Source organism: Haliotis cracherodii, unplaced genomic scaffold (assembly GCF_022045235.1).
Source record: "Haliotis cracherodii isolate W230 unplaced genomic scaffold, xgHalCrac1.p SCAF_18, whole genome shotgun sequence".
In the NCBI taxonomy this organism is placed as follows: domain Eukaryota; kingdom Metazoa; phylum Mollusca; class Gastropoda; order Lepetellida; family Haliotidae; genus Haliotis; species Haliotis cracherodii.
Genome location: NW_027266273.1, coordinates 20,883,264 through 20,898,644, shown reverse-complemented (window position 1 = coordinate 20,898,644; position 15,381 = coordinate 20,883,264). Strand labels below are relative to the sequence as shown.

At 42.7% G+C, this 15,381-nt stretch overlaps 2 protein-coding genes across 2 annotated transcripts; one reads left to right on the top strand and one right to left on the bottom strand.

Annotated features, from left to right (window-relative positions):
• Window positions 1-1,043: 1,043 nt before the first annotated feature.
• On the bottom strand, window positions 1,044-3,831 carry LOC139465390 (26S proteasome complex subunit SEM1-like). Its single transcript, XM_071247096.1, has 3 exons — window positions 3,744-3,831; window positions 2,082-2,178; window positions 1,044-1,506 (listed from the first exon to the last, which is right to left on the bottom strand). The coding sequence occupies exons 1-3, from the start codon at window positions 3,820-3,822 to the stop codon at window positions 1,449-1,451; spliced, it is 234 nt and encodes a 77-aa protein (XP_071103197.1). The 5' UTR covers window positions 3,823-3,831; the 3' UTR covers window positions 1,044-1,448.
• Window positions 3,832-5,315: 1,484 nt separating this feature from the next.
• LOC139465389 (HSPB1-associated protein 1 homolog) lies at window positions 5,316-13,816 on the top strand. Its single transcript, XM_071247094.1, has 8 exons — window positions 5,316-5,490; window positions 6,121-6,302; window positions 6,972-7,108; window positions 8,365-8,497; window positions 9,531-9,650; window positions 10,826-10,936; window positions 11,285-12,112; window positions 13,661-13,816. Exons 1-8 carry the CDS (start codon window positions 5,316-5,318, stop codon window positions 13,814-13,816), a joined length of 1,842 nt encoding a protein of 613 aa, XP_071103195.1.
• The last annotated feature ends 1,565 nt before the right edge of the window (window positions 13,817-15,381 follow it).

Below are 15,381 nucleotides of genomic sequence, written 5' to 3'. Positions count from 1 at the left end.
TTGAGCCTGGTTCTTCAGTGATCACCTGGCAGGAGCTTTGGAACCCAACGAGCTGATACTTTCTTCACTGCCAAAGTCACTGTGATAATGGAAGGTATTCTCTTTTGGGAAATGCCTATTGAACTAGCAATATAATGCCTCTGGCACATGGTCTTAAACCTAACACGGAACACATAAAACCACAAGTACCCCTTGTGTTACTGCTACAACTTATAATGTCCACCACAAAATAGTTCACAATTATGTGAGGCTCAGAACTTATCAATAAACCTTCATGCTGAAGCTATCGGGGAAAACCTCAAAGTTTGGATCAGAGGAATTCAGTACATTTTGGCCTTCTTTGGTGTCAGTTGACAATATCGATGACTAAGCAAGCGTAGAGACAATGATCTACTGAGACGGTCATCCAGATCTTCTAAAATACAGACATGAATGAAAGCTACTTCGTGTAATGTAATCCTGTCATCTAGGTGTAGTGAAACCTGTTAATCTGGACGATCTGTGTTCAAAAAGGAGTTAAAGACACTTTTCTTCTGTAATTTGATATTAATGTTTCCAAGAAATAAGAACACAAACAATGCAAGTGTTTAGTTACAAGAATGTAGCCATATTTCAACAACTTCTTAATACACCAACAGATTGATACTGTTCCCAACATTAAAATACATATCATTTTTATATCTTTAATTTTCTCAAGAATTTCAGATTCATGTTGGAACCAAGAAGTCATATATATCTTTGTTAAGCTAGTAAACCAGTGAAGATCCAGGTTAGAATTGGTCTTCAGCTTCCTATGCTTATCGTAAGAGGCGACTAACGGGATTGGGTGGTCAACCTCGCTGACATGGTTGATGCATCTGATTGAAACCCAATTGCATGTATTGATGCTCATGATGTCAATCACTTGATTATTTTGAGACCACTGTCATATAGATAGAAAATTGCTCAGTGTGGCGTTAAACAACAACCAATTCAACAAACAAAAAAAGGTAAATATTTGATGCAGAATTTAAACATTTCATGTAAAACTCAAATGCCAAGGAATATGTTTTGTACATTTTATTAACATAACATTACTGTTTGATATCTGGTCCACATGAAACTCGTTACATTGTCAAACATTTCTGCTACATGAATGGTGGCAACAGGTAACGTTGCAGAAAGTATGATCTTAATGTCTTTCAAAGACATAAGAACTGTCTACACATAAGAATCCAAAAAGTGAAAACAGTTTTGGTAAGCAATTCATTTTCCACAATATAAACCTTTCTTTCCCAAACCCAAATTTTATAACACAATAGGCTCCTTGATATATCCTCTATCACATGCTGACTTGTACAGTTGAGATTTTGGAACATTGTCCTGCATATGCTGTGATTCAGGCTGATGTTATATAACACATGAGGGATGAAAGTCTACAAAATGAGGGTGACGGTCTTCACACACAGCTAGGTCTTCATGGGTTCACTGCCATCAGGGTTTTTGCCTTTCTTCTCTAGTTCAGCCCTGGAACAAACATAATAATTCAGTAACAAAATAGTTATAGCCAGTGTCTAAAATAACTGCCTGTCCGCGGCTGATAACTTATCTATCAGGCTGCATGAAGTTTTCCTCCACCTGTCAACTGTCTGGCAGATAATTTAATGACTACTTACGTATTCAGTTTACTGGTAGATTCTCAAGTAATTGTTTGCATTATTTCAACTGAATCAAGACACGAGTTGTATTTTATTTTTCTGGTACTGTCATCAGCGATCCATTATTGTCAGTGGATGAAGGGAAGTAACGCTAACTTTTGTACGCATCGCTGATTTCTTTTAAATTCTTTGATATCTTCAGCGGTAGAAACTAAACATTTTTAGTTCAGTGGTCTTTATAATCATAAACATATAGCTAAACACTTAAAAATGGCATACCTCTACGAGTCCTTATGATACCTTAACTATTTGGCAGTATGGCAAGGACTTAACATGGTCTATGGCTTCTCCACACATACAGACAACACCTGACAATAATAAGTGGATATATTCACAAAAGTGGACCGCATGTGATGACTGGTGGATAAAGGAATAGAGACGTACCTGAGTTGTTTTGAGAAATCATCCTCAATGTTGTCATCATCCCAGTTGTCTTCCCACACTTTCACATCTTCTGGGTCTTCATCCACAGCATCCCAGTCTGCAAGTTATTACCAGTAATAATCAATAATTTGATACAGACTGATCAATCATCAATGAAACTGGTACTTATATTTTAATAGTTATAGTATTTGATTAGGTAGCATACATCATGTACATTTTATATTACAATATCTTATGATGAAGAATAGGCCCATTTCTGCCAGCGTTCAATTTAACAAGCACCCAACTTTCACAGCATATGCTTTTCAGCACAGATTGTTTTTGTTATTTCGGGAGTAGTGCACTTTACCGGGCGCACTTTTTCAGATCCAATTAGCGCTGTGGGGGCTCGAACGCGCTTCGCCGGCTCACCGGTTCTGCTAATAAATGCGTTAATTAGTCGACGCCCTACCACTGGACCACAGGCGCTATCACATGTAATTAATGCTCGTTCAACGGGTCATTAGAATCACCATTGACATGCACGCGTAATCAGTAAACAATGAATTGCGCATGCGTATGACGTCACGGTCCGCGCTCCCATTCATCTTTTCTTGAAACCACACCCGCAATTGGTTTTGTCAGCATGACCGACCAATGGGATTAAAAGGATTAACGCTTGTAAAGGTAAGAATTTATGGCTCACCCTTGCCCAAAGCAGGCTAACCCTAATGACCGAAAACGGGTGTTGGATCGTAAAGACGTGTAAGTTTCCCTAAGACCGATAAACGGGTGTTGGATCGTAAAGACGTGTAAGTTTCCCTAAGACCGAAAAGGGGTGTTTGATTGTAAAGATGTGTAAGTTTCCCTAAGATCGAAAACGGGTGTTGGATCGTGAAGCGAGAGTCACCAGAGCGTGAGGCACGGTAACGGTATAACGAGACAGCGGTGGCACTATAGCGCGGTAATTGAGCGGATGGTAGAGCTCGGGCTGCGCCCGGTAAACTGCATTGTTGCCGTTATTTCGAAGTAAGTGATTCATCGAAGACACTGGTATGTAGATTAAAAAAAAATGTGTATCACGAATTGTAGTCAATTTGAGACGTTGAAGTGTTCTGTAAACCCTACAGCGCACACTGGCAGAAATTTCTAGTAAGGAATCATTAGGCCCCTTGTACTGATATTTACATGATTTCGAAAAAATGATATTTAACAGACGATGAAGGGATGAGAATGATGAGGGAATATGGTAACTGCAGCTATATTCAACATTGTTCCTGGAAGTATTCATGTCTCATGTTTATGGCCATGTCATGTCTGTTGGCTAGCGAATGTTAGGAGGGCCATTCAACATTCCATTCAGATTCATCTGTTCCGTCAACAGGACAGACCTAGTATTTGTTTCTAAAATTACCCCTGAATTAACATTTCATTACAAATATCGAAGTCATTTACATGGCATTCCCTTTTGTAGAAGTATTTAATGAAACCACGTAAACATAGCTTTCAGCTTCTCAATCGCAATAAACAGATAGGCCCAGACAAAATGAAAATGAATGAGTAACGACATAGTCTGTCGCCACATGGTGATTACGGGTTACTTTTGTGTATTATGAACTGATAGCCAGAGCCAAAAGTACATAGATATATTGTCGTTGTATGAACTTTTGTCCTGATAATCACCTTCAGCTGGAAACTCCTCAAATTCGTCGTCCTCTTCCAAAAGACCTAAATCAGGCTTCTTTTGTGGTTCGGCCGCCATGATGAAATGAATTTCTATCTTAAAAGACGGACAATTCCGAACAGGAACGAGGCAAATGCTTGAAGCGCTCGTTATATCCAACTACACAAACCCGCGTCTGCACAAAGACAAACTGTCGATGACTGATTTCTTTAAATAGTTTTACAGAGGCATAAAGACAATGAAGTAAAATCACGATTCCTATCTTCAATTCATAATTCAGCACCAAACTTCACGTTTGCTGCATATTACAATGTATTGTTTCGCCGGTGAATCATATGAAAGGCACATGCCGTGTTATGGCTTTTCGGACGTTTAAGAAACACTTGTAATTTTCTCGTTAATCACAAGAACAACTGTAAAACATCTTACTCACTTAAAGACGACTTTATCTTTCAAACAGGTCATCATATGATTATTTACAACGTTTGTGTGACGGCTCCCCCTTGTTATAGCGCGGGCAATCGCGATAAACATGGCCATTTGAAAACCTATGACCCGACGATATTCACATTGTATATACGTCTTTGATCATATAGAATATAATTTCAAAAATAAAAAAATCACAGGTTATTGCGACGTTTATTTTCAAAATTTACAGGGCTGAATGCTAAATGGAGATCATCACGTAGTGCTTTATGTAACTCAAGTACTGTTCAAAGCGGCGTGAAACCCAACTCACTCACAAATCGCCAATAATTAATGGGCCTGGAAACCATTTGTCTGAATTACACCGGAACAAAATTATGACTTTTATTGGCATAATAAAATATTATCACGTAATTTGCAATTCAACAAAATTAATCTGAGGGTGGTTCTCAACATGATTTCGATTTCCATCGTTTAATATAATTTAGTCTTCACAAAAAAATAAGTTGTGTGCATCATTCTAATTTCTGTTTCAGTATGTTAGAAGGAATCTGCATTCTCCTGGATACCATGTTCAGGTGGTGTATATCTAATAAACAAAGTACATGCATATTTAGTTTTATTCTCAAACTACTTTATTTCGTTGATTTCAAATGATAAGTATCCGTACTTGCCTTTGGTTTCATAAGGATTTTACTGATTCTACGATTTTCTAGAATATGTTTTAACACTTTGCTTTGATAATAATTGTAAATGAAATCATATTTAGTGCTACATTCATCAGACAACCCCATTTTGTCGGCAAGTTGCATATTGTTGGTTTGGTCTCGGTACATTAATCCGGATTTAGATGCAATACATTCTCTCCGAAAGCGGAGAGTCCTTTCAAGTTATCTCCCTTCGTTGTTTCATTCGTCGAGCTGTGTTGTTCAATGAGCGGAGTGTTTACAGCTGGTTATTGGTTTAAAAACATTGTGTCAGCCAGTGTTTGTCAAAGTTTGATGAGGTAAAAACACAAATTTAGAATTACGCATCATTTTCACGTCGTCTCATTTACACACTGCCGGTCTGTTTACGGTTACCAATGGTTCACTGTGTACTGTCATTTGTTCTTGCAGATTCATGATAGAAACCTTGCATTCGCCATGGCCTGTGAGGAAGAGCAGTCTCATGCTGAGATCCTGAGGCGAGCATCATGTCCAGTTGTATTCTCTGGACTGATAAACCATTGGTCCTCCCTTCACTGGACGCCATCTCATCTCGCCCACGTGCTGCAGGGAAAGACATACAGGTGCAAAATTGCACCTAGGAAAAGCACAGGTGTTCACATCATGCCCTTTGTATCTGTTTGTACTTTAGTTCATATGTATCATGGTATCAGTTTAGAATGACACATGCTTCAGTGTCAACATGCAACTTCCTGGCCAAGTCTGCCAAATTTTGAAAATAGCGACTACTATTTATAGCCAAACGTGGCATCATATATCTAGAGTGGGCTAAGGCCAAAGCACATCAAAACAGGATCAAAATTACCTAGTACAAACGGCAACATATATACATATTATTTGCTATGTATTTGAAAAACAAACACTCTTTTTCATTCACCATACCTTTATTCAACATGACAAATTTTCCAATATTTGTTTGCGATTGATATTTATGTTTTATCTATTTTACGAATTAAGATATCATTGGAATTTGATTGTGAAGTTTCAACCCATATTTATTAAATGAACAGGTCGCAGTGCCATTTGTTGTTTTCTCCAGTCTGACGCGGTTTTTCGTTTGATGTCGTTTTAGCTAAAACCGTCTACAGTTTCATGTGAGCTGCATTTGAAGACATCATAACTGAGTGATATTGAGAATTTCAATTACAATTACCACAATAGTGCCACTTGACATGTGTATACATGTGTACCTCAACAAAATTACACTTATGATCCATTTTAGAAAAGGTGTGGGAGACTGACTGTGCTCACATAGAGGCATCTCTGGCAGACTTCGCTGACTGGACAGCTGGGAGTACAAGGGGAGGTAACCCCCTGTGCCATGTCTCACTCGAGGACTTCTCCTGCTATGTGGACTACAAGTACATGTCTGTTATGTTTGAGGACTGCAGTGACTTGTTGAAGGTAATTAAGACGCTAACATATCGAAAAGGTGTTCTCAAAAGACAGGTACAAATAGTGTGAATTTGAAATATTACCTGTGAAGCATCATCCAAACATGATACTTGTCTTGCTGCTGTCCAGCAAAGGAAACAAAACAATACAGTACAGTACATTGCAATACAATACAATACAATACAATACAATACAATACAATACAATACAACACAATACATTGCAATACAATACAGTACAGTACAGTACATTGCAATACACTACACTACGCTACACTACACTACAATACAATACAATACTGGAATTTTATTTTTATTTGCACTGGTCTGCAAAACAGATCTGCTACAGAGTTGCAAACTGCTTAATAGTAAAAGTGGTTTTCCACAAAGAAATGTCACTAGTCCTTCCCGAAGTTTACTAGTCTCTGATGTGCAGACTTATGTTAATACAATACAATACAATACAATACAATACAATACAATACAATACAATACAATACAATACAATACAATACAATACAATACAATACAATACAATACAATGAAACAGTTGCATCTGCTAGCCCCTAGCACAATACTTTATTGTTTCTCCTATTGTCCATGAATGATGTTTCTGTTGCCAGTTACAATTATCAGGTCCTATCCCAGAAAATATTATTCCTGTTTATTTACATTCCAGTCTGTGGATTGGTCAGTGTTTGGTCTGAGTGGACGTGATGGCAAGGACAGCACCATCTGGATAGGAAGTGGGGGAGCCTCTACACCATGCCACTATGACACATACGGCTACAACCTGGTGGCACAGCTCCATGGAAGGTAGGTGTGTCACACAGATCCATGACAGGTAGGTGTGTCACACAGATCCATGACAGGTAGGTGTGTCACACAGATCCATGGCAGGTAGGTGTGTCACACAGATCCATGGCAGGTAGGTGTGTCACACAGATCCATGGCAGGTAGGTGTGTCACACAGATCCATGGCAGGTAGGTGTGTCACACAGATCCATGGCAGGTAGGTGTACCATGGCAGGTAGGTGTGTCACACAGATCCATGGCAGGTAGGTGTACCACACAGATCCATGGCAGGTAGGTGTGCCACACAGATCCATGGCAGGTAGGTGTACCACACAGATCCATGGCAGGTAGGTGTGTCACACAGATCCATGGCAGGTAGGTGTACCACACAGATCCATGGCAGGTAGGTGTGCCACACAGATCCATGACAGGTAGGTGTACCACACAGATCCATGGCAGGTAGGTGTACCACACAGATCCATGGCAGGTAGGTGTGTCACACAGATCCATGGCAGGTAGGTGTGCCACACAGATCCATGACAGGTAGGTGTGTCACACAGATCCATGGCAGGTAGGTGTACCTCACAGATCCATGACAGGTACCACACAGATCCATGGCAGGTAGGTGTGCCACACAGATCCATGGCAGGTAGGTGTACCACACAGATCCATGGCAGGTAGATGTGTCACACAGATCCATGGCAGGTAGGTGTACCACTGTGATACATACGACGACAACCTGGTGGCACTGATCCATGGCAGGTAGAAAGCCATATTGTCATTCTCTATAGAAGCTCAATGAATGTATCAAGATGTCGATACTGACTGGGTTGGTGTATAGAGTCCACTGTAGATAACTTATATGTGTCTGATTTGTATGTAATACAAGGTATTCTAACCAGGATCTTCATGGGTCGGTATGAGTTGTGGATGGTGAGTTGAGGTTATAAGCTGTGGATGGTGACTTGAGGATGGTGACATGAGGATGGTGACATGAGGATGGTGAGCTGTGGATGGTGAGTTGAGGATGGTGAGCTGTGGATGGTGAGTTGAGGATGGTGAGTTGTGGATGGTGAGCTGAGGATGGTGAGCTGAGGATGGTGAGTTGTTGATGGTGAGCTGTGGATGGTGAGTTGTTGATGGTGAGTTGTTGATGGTGAGCTGCGGATGGTGAGATGAGGATGGTGAGCTGTGGATGGTGAGTTGAGGATGGTGAGCTGAGGATGGTGAGTTGAGGATGGTGAGTGGAGTCTAATATGAGCTGTGTTTGGTTCCAGAAAGAGATGGCATCTGTTCCCACCCTCCTCCACAGAGGCTCTGTACCCAACACGTCTGCCCTATGAAGAGTCTAGTGTCTTCAGCGAGGTGAATGTTGGACAGCCTGATCTCAGTAAACATCCCCTGTTCAAGGTATTCAGCATACACCACACAAATCATAAAATATGTGCTTCTTGTTACACACCAGCTTATTGAAGTGATCAAGTTAGTTGATAATGGTACAATACAAGTGTCATTCGAAAAGTTTGCTGCCTCATAGATATTACTTTGTTAATGTGAGGTTACAACACATGTAGGAAGACATAACCCAAAGTAAGACTGGTAACTGAATCTGAGTTTGGTGACTGGAGAATCTCAGTGGTGAGAGAGTCTGCAGAGAAAGAGAAAACTGAGCCATGTTTAAGTAAGAAAAAAATAAAAGAATTGGTTCTCAGACAAGGGTTTTGAAACTATAGAGCACATGGGCAGTTTTTTTTCTTCTAGTTGTTCAAACTGGTATGTAACCAAATAGACAGTTGTTTGTCCAAATATACTGAACAACAAAAGTTCCTGTGACACCAATTTTTTAGTGTATTTTTCAAACAAGTAAAGTTTGGTTTTCAACATTGTAGTACATGTATGGAATCAAGTCACAAACACGCAACTGCTACAGAAAAGCATGCATTCCATGCAAAAGTTGACTTTTATGCCAGCCCCATGCATTTCACTACCCAAGAATGGGTATAAAAACATGTGTTAACGGGATTCCATATGCATTGTTTAGCATTGTGCTGAGAACAACCACTCAGAAAAACAACGCTATTATTCAATATTAAGAAATGCCACGCCTGTCCGAAAATAAGAGTCTGCGAACCATTGGTATGCTTGAAGCAGGATCGAGTCAACGTGATGTTGCAAGACAATTTAACATCCACAGAAACACCATTTGGTGTTTGTGGCAATGTTGGCAACAGACGAATGCAGTCAGAGACCATCCTCGGAGTGGCAGGTCATAGCTGCCAGAACCGGCTGCTGATGAATTCAAATCAGAGATTGGCCTGGATTTTTATCCTTGATTAGTTAACACCACACCTATGTTTGTGGATCTGGATACGTTTTCAAAATTTAGAATTGGCAGATCAATGAACAAGAGAAAGAGTGTCCTAGACTTTCTCCTCTCTTCCAGGAGAGCCAAGCTGTGGTGGTGACGCTGGAGCCAGGCCAGGTGCTGTATGTGCCCCGCCACTGGTGGCACTACGTGGAGTGTCTGCACACCGCCATCAGCATCAACACCTGGGTGGACGTGGTAAGTTTGTCACTAGTCACACATGGGTGGCCCCAGGAAAGATCTTCAGCAAGCCTACTTGTTGTAAAAGGTGACCATGCTTGTTGTAATAGGCGACCATGTTTGTTGTAATAGGCGACATTGCTTGTCGTAAGAGGCGACATTGCTTGGCGTAAGAGGCGACATTGCTTGTCGTAAGAGGCGACCATGCTTTTAGTAAGTGGCGACTATGCTTGTCGTAAGAGGCGACTATGCTTGTTGTAAGAGGCGACAATGCTTGTTGTAAGAGGCAACCATGATTGTTGTAAGTGGCGACATTGCTTGTGGTAAGAGGCGACATTGCTTGTGGTAAGAAGCAACCATGCTTCTTGTAAGAGGCGACAATAATGGTCATAGGAACAGGCGAGCATGCTTATCGTAAGAGGTGACAATGCTTCTCGTAAGAGGTGACTATGCTTGTCGTAAGAGGCGACCATGGTTGTTGAAGAGGCGACAATGCTTGTCGTAAGAGGCGACTATGCTTGTTGAAGAGGCGACTATGCTTGTCGTAAGAGGCGACCATGCTTGTCGTAAGAGGTGATCAAGCTTGTCGTTAGAGGTGACATTGCTTGTTGTAAGAGGCAACTATGCTTGTCGTAAGAGGCGACCATGCTTGTCATAAGAGGCGACCATGCTTTTTGGAAGAGGCGACAATGCTTGTCGTAAGAGGCGACTATGCTTGTTGAAGAGGCGACCATGCTTTTTGGAAGAGGCGACAATGCTTGTCGTAAGAGGCGACTATGCTTGTTGAAGAGGCGACTATGCTTGTCGTAAGAGGCGACCATGCTTGTCGTAAGAGGTGATCAAGCTTTTTGTTAGAGGTGACATTGCTTGTCGTAAGAGCAACTTTGCTTGTCGTAAGAGGCGACCATGCTTGTCATAAGAGGCGACCATGCTTTTTGGAAGAGGCGACAATGCTTGTCGTAAGAGGCGACATTGCATCTCGTAAGAGGCGACCAATTGGATCAGGTGGTCAGACTTGCTGACTTTGCTGATGCGTTGATCAACATCTGGGTGGACATGGTAACACATGGTAACAAAGTATTAAGGACAACATGTCATGAAATGTAGAGAAGTTAATACTATTGCTGTAAGGACACAGCAAAGAGTTCATGTTGAGAACCTCTTACTGGAGACACGGAGCTCATCTTTTCTAGCCGACTGATGATGAAAGTCGCCTGAGCGAGTCTGTGACCCGAGCCACTATTTCATGTCTTGTCAACAGTGACATTGGAGCCCAGCTGGAACACTGGATTAACCCTGGCGAGGTGAGCTCACAATCATTATGTAACACAAAGTCTTGATCTCATCTCTGGAGCCAGGAGCCATGATCGATGTTTATGTTGTCAATCACTGGATTGTCTGATCCAGACTTGATTACTTACAGACGGCCGTCATATAGCTGAAATATTGCTGAGTGCAGCATTAAAAAACATACAAACAAACACAATATTCTGAATGAATTTTAGACGTGAAACCTTTTTATGATCACCTTTATGATCTGATGCAAATTCTCTAGAACAATTCAGGTGAGCTACAGAGCTTTGTCTCTCAAAACTTGTGGTCTTGGTTTCACTGAAGGTAATAATACAATGATATGAATGTTTTGTTCACAGCAAATAATGCCGATGGATGTTAACCTGACATATGTGGAACGATGCCTCCACTCACAAGCAGACAGGTCTGTTAGTGACAACCCGGAAGCCAATGGGATTGCTTCTAAAGACAATTTGCAGAAATTCCTGCAGCATTTCAAGACAAAACAGTTTGATATGGTACATGCACCATGGCACATCCCTGGTGGGGCCTCTATAGTGAAGATGAGGCAGGACAACAGGGACACCTGCCTTCACGACCAGGCCAGGGTTAGAGACCTGAAGAGACAGAAAATGTCTGTTAATCATTCGGAGGTTGAGATGAATAACCTTAAAAGGAAAAAAACAAATGAGAAATGTATTGATGAAATACCTGGTGTTGTTCATAAGGAAAATATAGATGATAGAAACCTGCATGACCGGAAGAAGGCTAGACTTGCTTCAGGGCCTCTGTGTGAATGTAAGGACAGTGTTCAATCAACATGTGGTATATTTGCCTTACAGACCAGTTGTTTTGACACATATTTCAACCTTGTGCATGAATCAAGGACCAAGGTGATAGATAGTGTAGGTGGCTCAGAGGCAGGAGACATTCAGGACATGGTTGGCATAGGGGATGAGAACACTGTAAACCTATTGATGGGACATCAATCAGAGGGTGACACCAGTGCGTCTGTGTCTGCCACACACCAGACAGAGGGTGACACCAGTGCATCTGTGTCTGCCACCCACCAGACAGAGGGTGACACCAGTGTGTCTGTGTCTGCCACACACCAGACAGAGGGTGACACCAGTGCGTCTGTGTCTGCCACACACCAGACAGAGGGTGACACCAGTGCATCTGTGTCTGCCACACACCAGACAGAGGGTGACACCAGTGTGTCTGTGTCTGCCACCCACCAGACAGAGGGTGACACCAGTGCGTCTGTGTCTGCCACACACCAGACAGAGGGTGACACCAGTGTGTCTGTGTCTGCCACACACCAGACAGAGGGTGACACCAGTGTGTCTGTGTCTGCCACACACCAGACAGAGGGTGACATAAGTGTGTCTGTGTCTGCCACACACCAGACAGAAGGTGACACCAGTGTGTCTGTGTCTGCCACACACCAGACAGAGGGTGACATAAGTGTGTCTGTGTCTGCCACACACCAGACAGAGGGTGACATAAGTGTGTCTGTGTCTGCCACACACCAGACAGAGGGTGACACCAGTGTGTCTGTGTCTGCCACACACCAGACTGAGGGTGACATAAGTGTGTCTGTGTCTGCCACACACCAGACAGAGGGTGACACCAGTGTGTCTGTGTCTGCCACACACCAGACAGAAGGTGACACCAGTGTGTCTGTGTCTGCCACACACCAGACAGAGGGTGACACCAGTGTGTCTGTGTCTGCCACACACCAGACAGAGGGTGACACCAGTGCATCTGTGTCTGCCACACACCAGACAGAGGGTGACACCAGTGTGTCTGTGTCTGCCACACACCAGACAGAGGGTGACACCAGTGTGTCTGTGTCTGCCACACACCAGACAGAGGGTGACACCAGTGTGTCTGTGTCTGCCACACACCAGACAGAGGGTGACACCAGTGTGTCTGTGTCTGCCACACACCAGACAGAGGGTGACACCAGTGTGTCTGTGTCTGCCACACACCAGACAGAGGGTGACACCAGTGCATCTGTGTCTGCCACACACCAGACAGAGGGTGACACCAGTGTGTCTGTGTCTGCCACACACCAGACAGAGGGTGACACCAGTGTGTCTGTGTCTGCCACACACCAGACAGAGGGTGACACCAGTGTGTCTGTGTCTGCCACACACCAGACAGAGGGTGACACCAGTGCATCTGTGTCTGCCACACACCAGACAGAGGGTGACACCAGTGTGTCTGTGTCTGCCACACACCAGACAGAGGGTGACACCAGTGTGTCTGTGTCTGCCACACACCAGACAGAGGGTGACACCAGTGTGTCTGTGTCTGCCACACACCAGACAGAGGGTGACACCAGTGTGTCTGTGTCTGCCACACACCAGACAGAGGGTGACACCAGTGTGTCTGTGTCTGCCACACACCAGACAGAGGGTGACACCAGTGCGTCTGTGTCTGCCACCCACCAAACAGAGGGTGACACCAGTGCATCTGTGTCTGCCACACACCAGACAGAGGGTGACACCAGTGCATCTGTGTCTGCCACACACCAGACAGAGGGTGACACCAGTGTGTCTGTGTCTGCCACACACCAGACAGAGGGTGACACAAGTGTGTCTGTGTCTGCCACACACAAGCCAGAGGGTGACACCAGTGCATCTGTGTCTGCCACACACCAGACAGAGGGTGACACCAGTGTGTCTGTGTCTGCCACACACCAGACAGAGGGTGACACAAGTGTGAAGGACTCGGCAGAAACACAAGAGTCAGAAACAGTGGATCATGAAACACTGGATCTTTCAACTATGAAAAAAATCTTCTTTAGGAGTCTTCTTCATCCGAGAGTGATGAAGGCATTTGAAGAAGAACTTACTAAAAATTATAAGTCACTTATGAAATAAAGTCAGTTCTACTCTGCTCAAGGTGCTTTGTTGTTGTTTTTTAGTCCTCTACATTACTTCTATATGGTGGATACCTGTAATAATGAGGTGGTCAGACTTGCTGACTTGGTTGATGCATGTCATTGTATCCCAATTATGTAGATCGATGCTCATGATGTCAATCACTGAATGGTCTGGTCCAAACTCAACTATTTACAGACCCCCCTCGTATAGTTGGAACATTGCTAAGTGCAGCGTTAAACAACAAACAAACAAACAAACCTCATGTTCCTGGATTGGCAAACTGTAAGAGTTGAACATTACTAAAAGCCATCTGAAACATATTCACTCACTTTCAACAGTATTCGAGTTATATCACAGGGTGTCAGCTTAATGTGGGAGGAAAGTAATGCAGGTCTCAGAAGTTTCCACGAACAGGGGTATGGTGTTGACAAACTTAGACAATTACTTAGTAATGGTGGCGAACCCCGGATTCCAATCCACAACCATAGGTTTCTGGCGTGCCCAAGGGACGCAACTCTGCGCTGCATCCACGCCCCCTCAGAGTCTGTGTACTGTGACTGTGTTTGAGTGGAGTGTAAATTCCACGCTAAATTGCGGCATGGTATCTCATTGGCTAATTATATATATATAAAATACTCAAAAGAAGTTAAAGAACACCCAATTCTTCCATATTACTATATTTATTCTGTCATGACATGTCGGGTAGCCTAGTGGTTAAAGCGTTCGCTCGTCGCACACCGAAGACCTGGGTTCGATTCCCGACATGGGTACAATGTGTGAAGCCCATTTCTGGTGTCTCCCGCCGTGATATTGCTGGAATATTTCTCAAAGCGGCGTAAAACCATACACACTCAATTATTGCATGTCATTAACTATAGTAATATGAAAGAATCGATGTTCTTATACTTTTTTTGAGTAATATATACAAGTGATATAATCTTGAATGCCACGTTAAACCCATTTCACCTTTCAAACGTTATCTTTTACAGTCATATGGTATAATGGAAGTTAAACACTTTATCATCGCTATAGCTTAACATGGCCGATAACGTTTAGTTTAAACTCACTGTTACTTTTTAACAAAACTAGCGGACTTATCCCTTTGCAAAACTGTATAAGTATAGGAGAAACCATTTCTACGAGGGATTACCAGCGATTGTAAACCCTGACATGTCACCGAATGTCAGGGTCTACAATCGCTGGTAATCCCGAGGAGAAATGGTTTGTTCAACTTGTAAACCGACTCATCGCATAGACAACGTTTTTAATCAAATAACTATAATAAAAACTCTCAAATGTATAACCTGTATCGGAGATGAAATATCGCCTGCAGTCGTTTACTCGGTTCAAAGAAACCGGTGACCTCAGCACGTGGGTTTCGCAACGGTGCGAAATCTGCACGTGCGTCTCTCTATATCACGAAATCTGCACGTGCGTCTCGTAGGCTGTTCGTAGTTTTTGTTCTATCAAAGGTTTTCCTGCGAGGTGTTACAACAATTTCAAAAATTCCATATCGAGTTACACAAACAGCCAGTAGGTTTATAAGGAAAAATAATGTATTG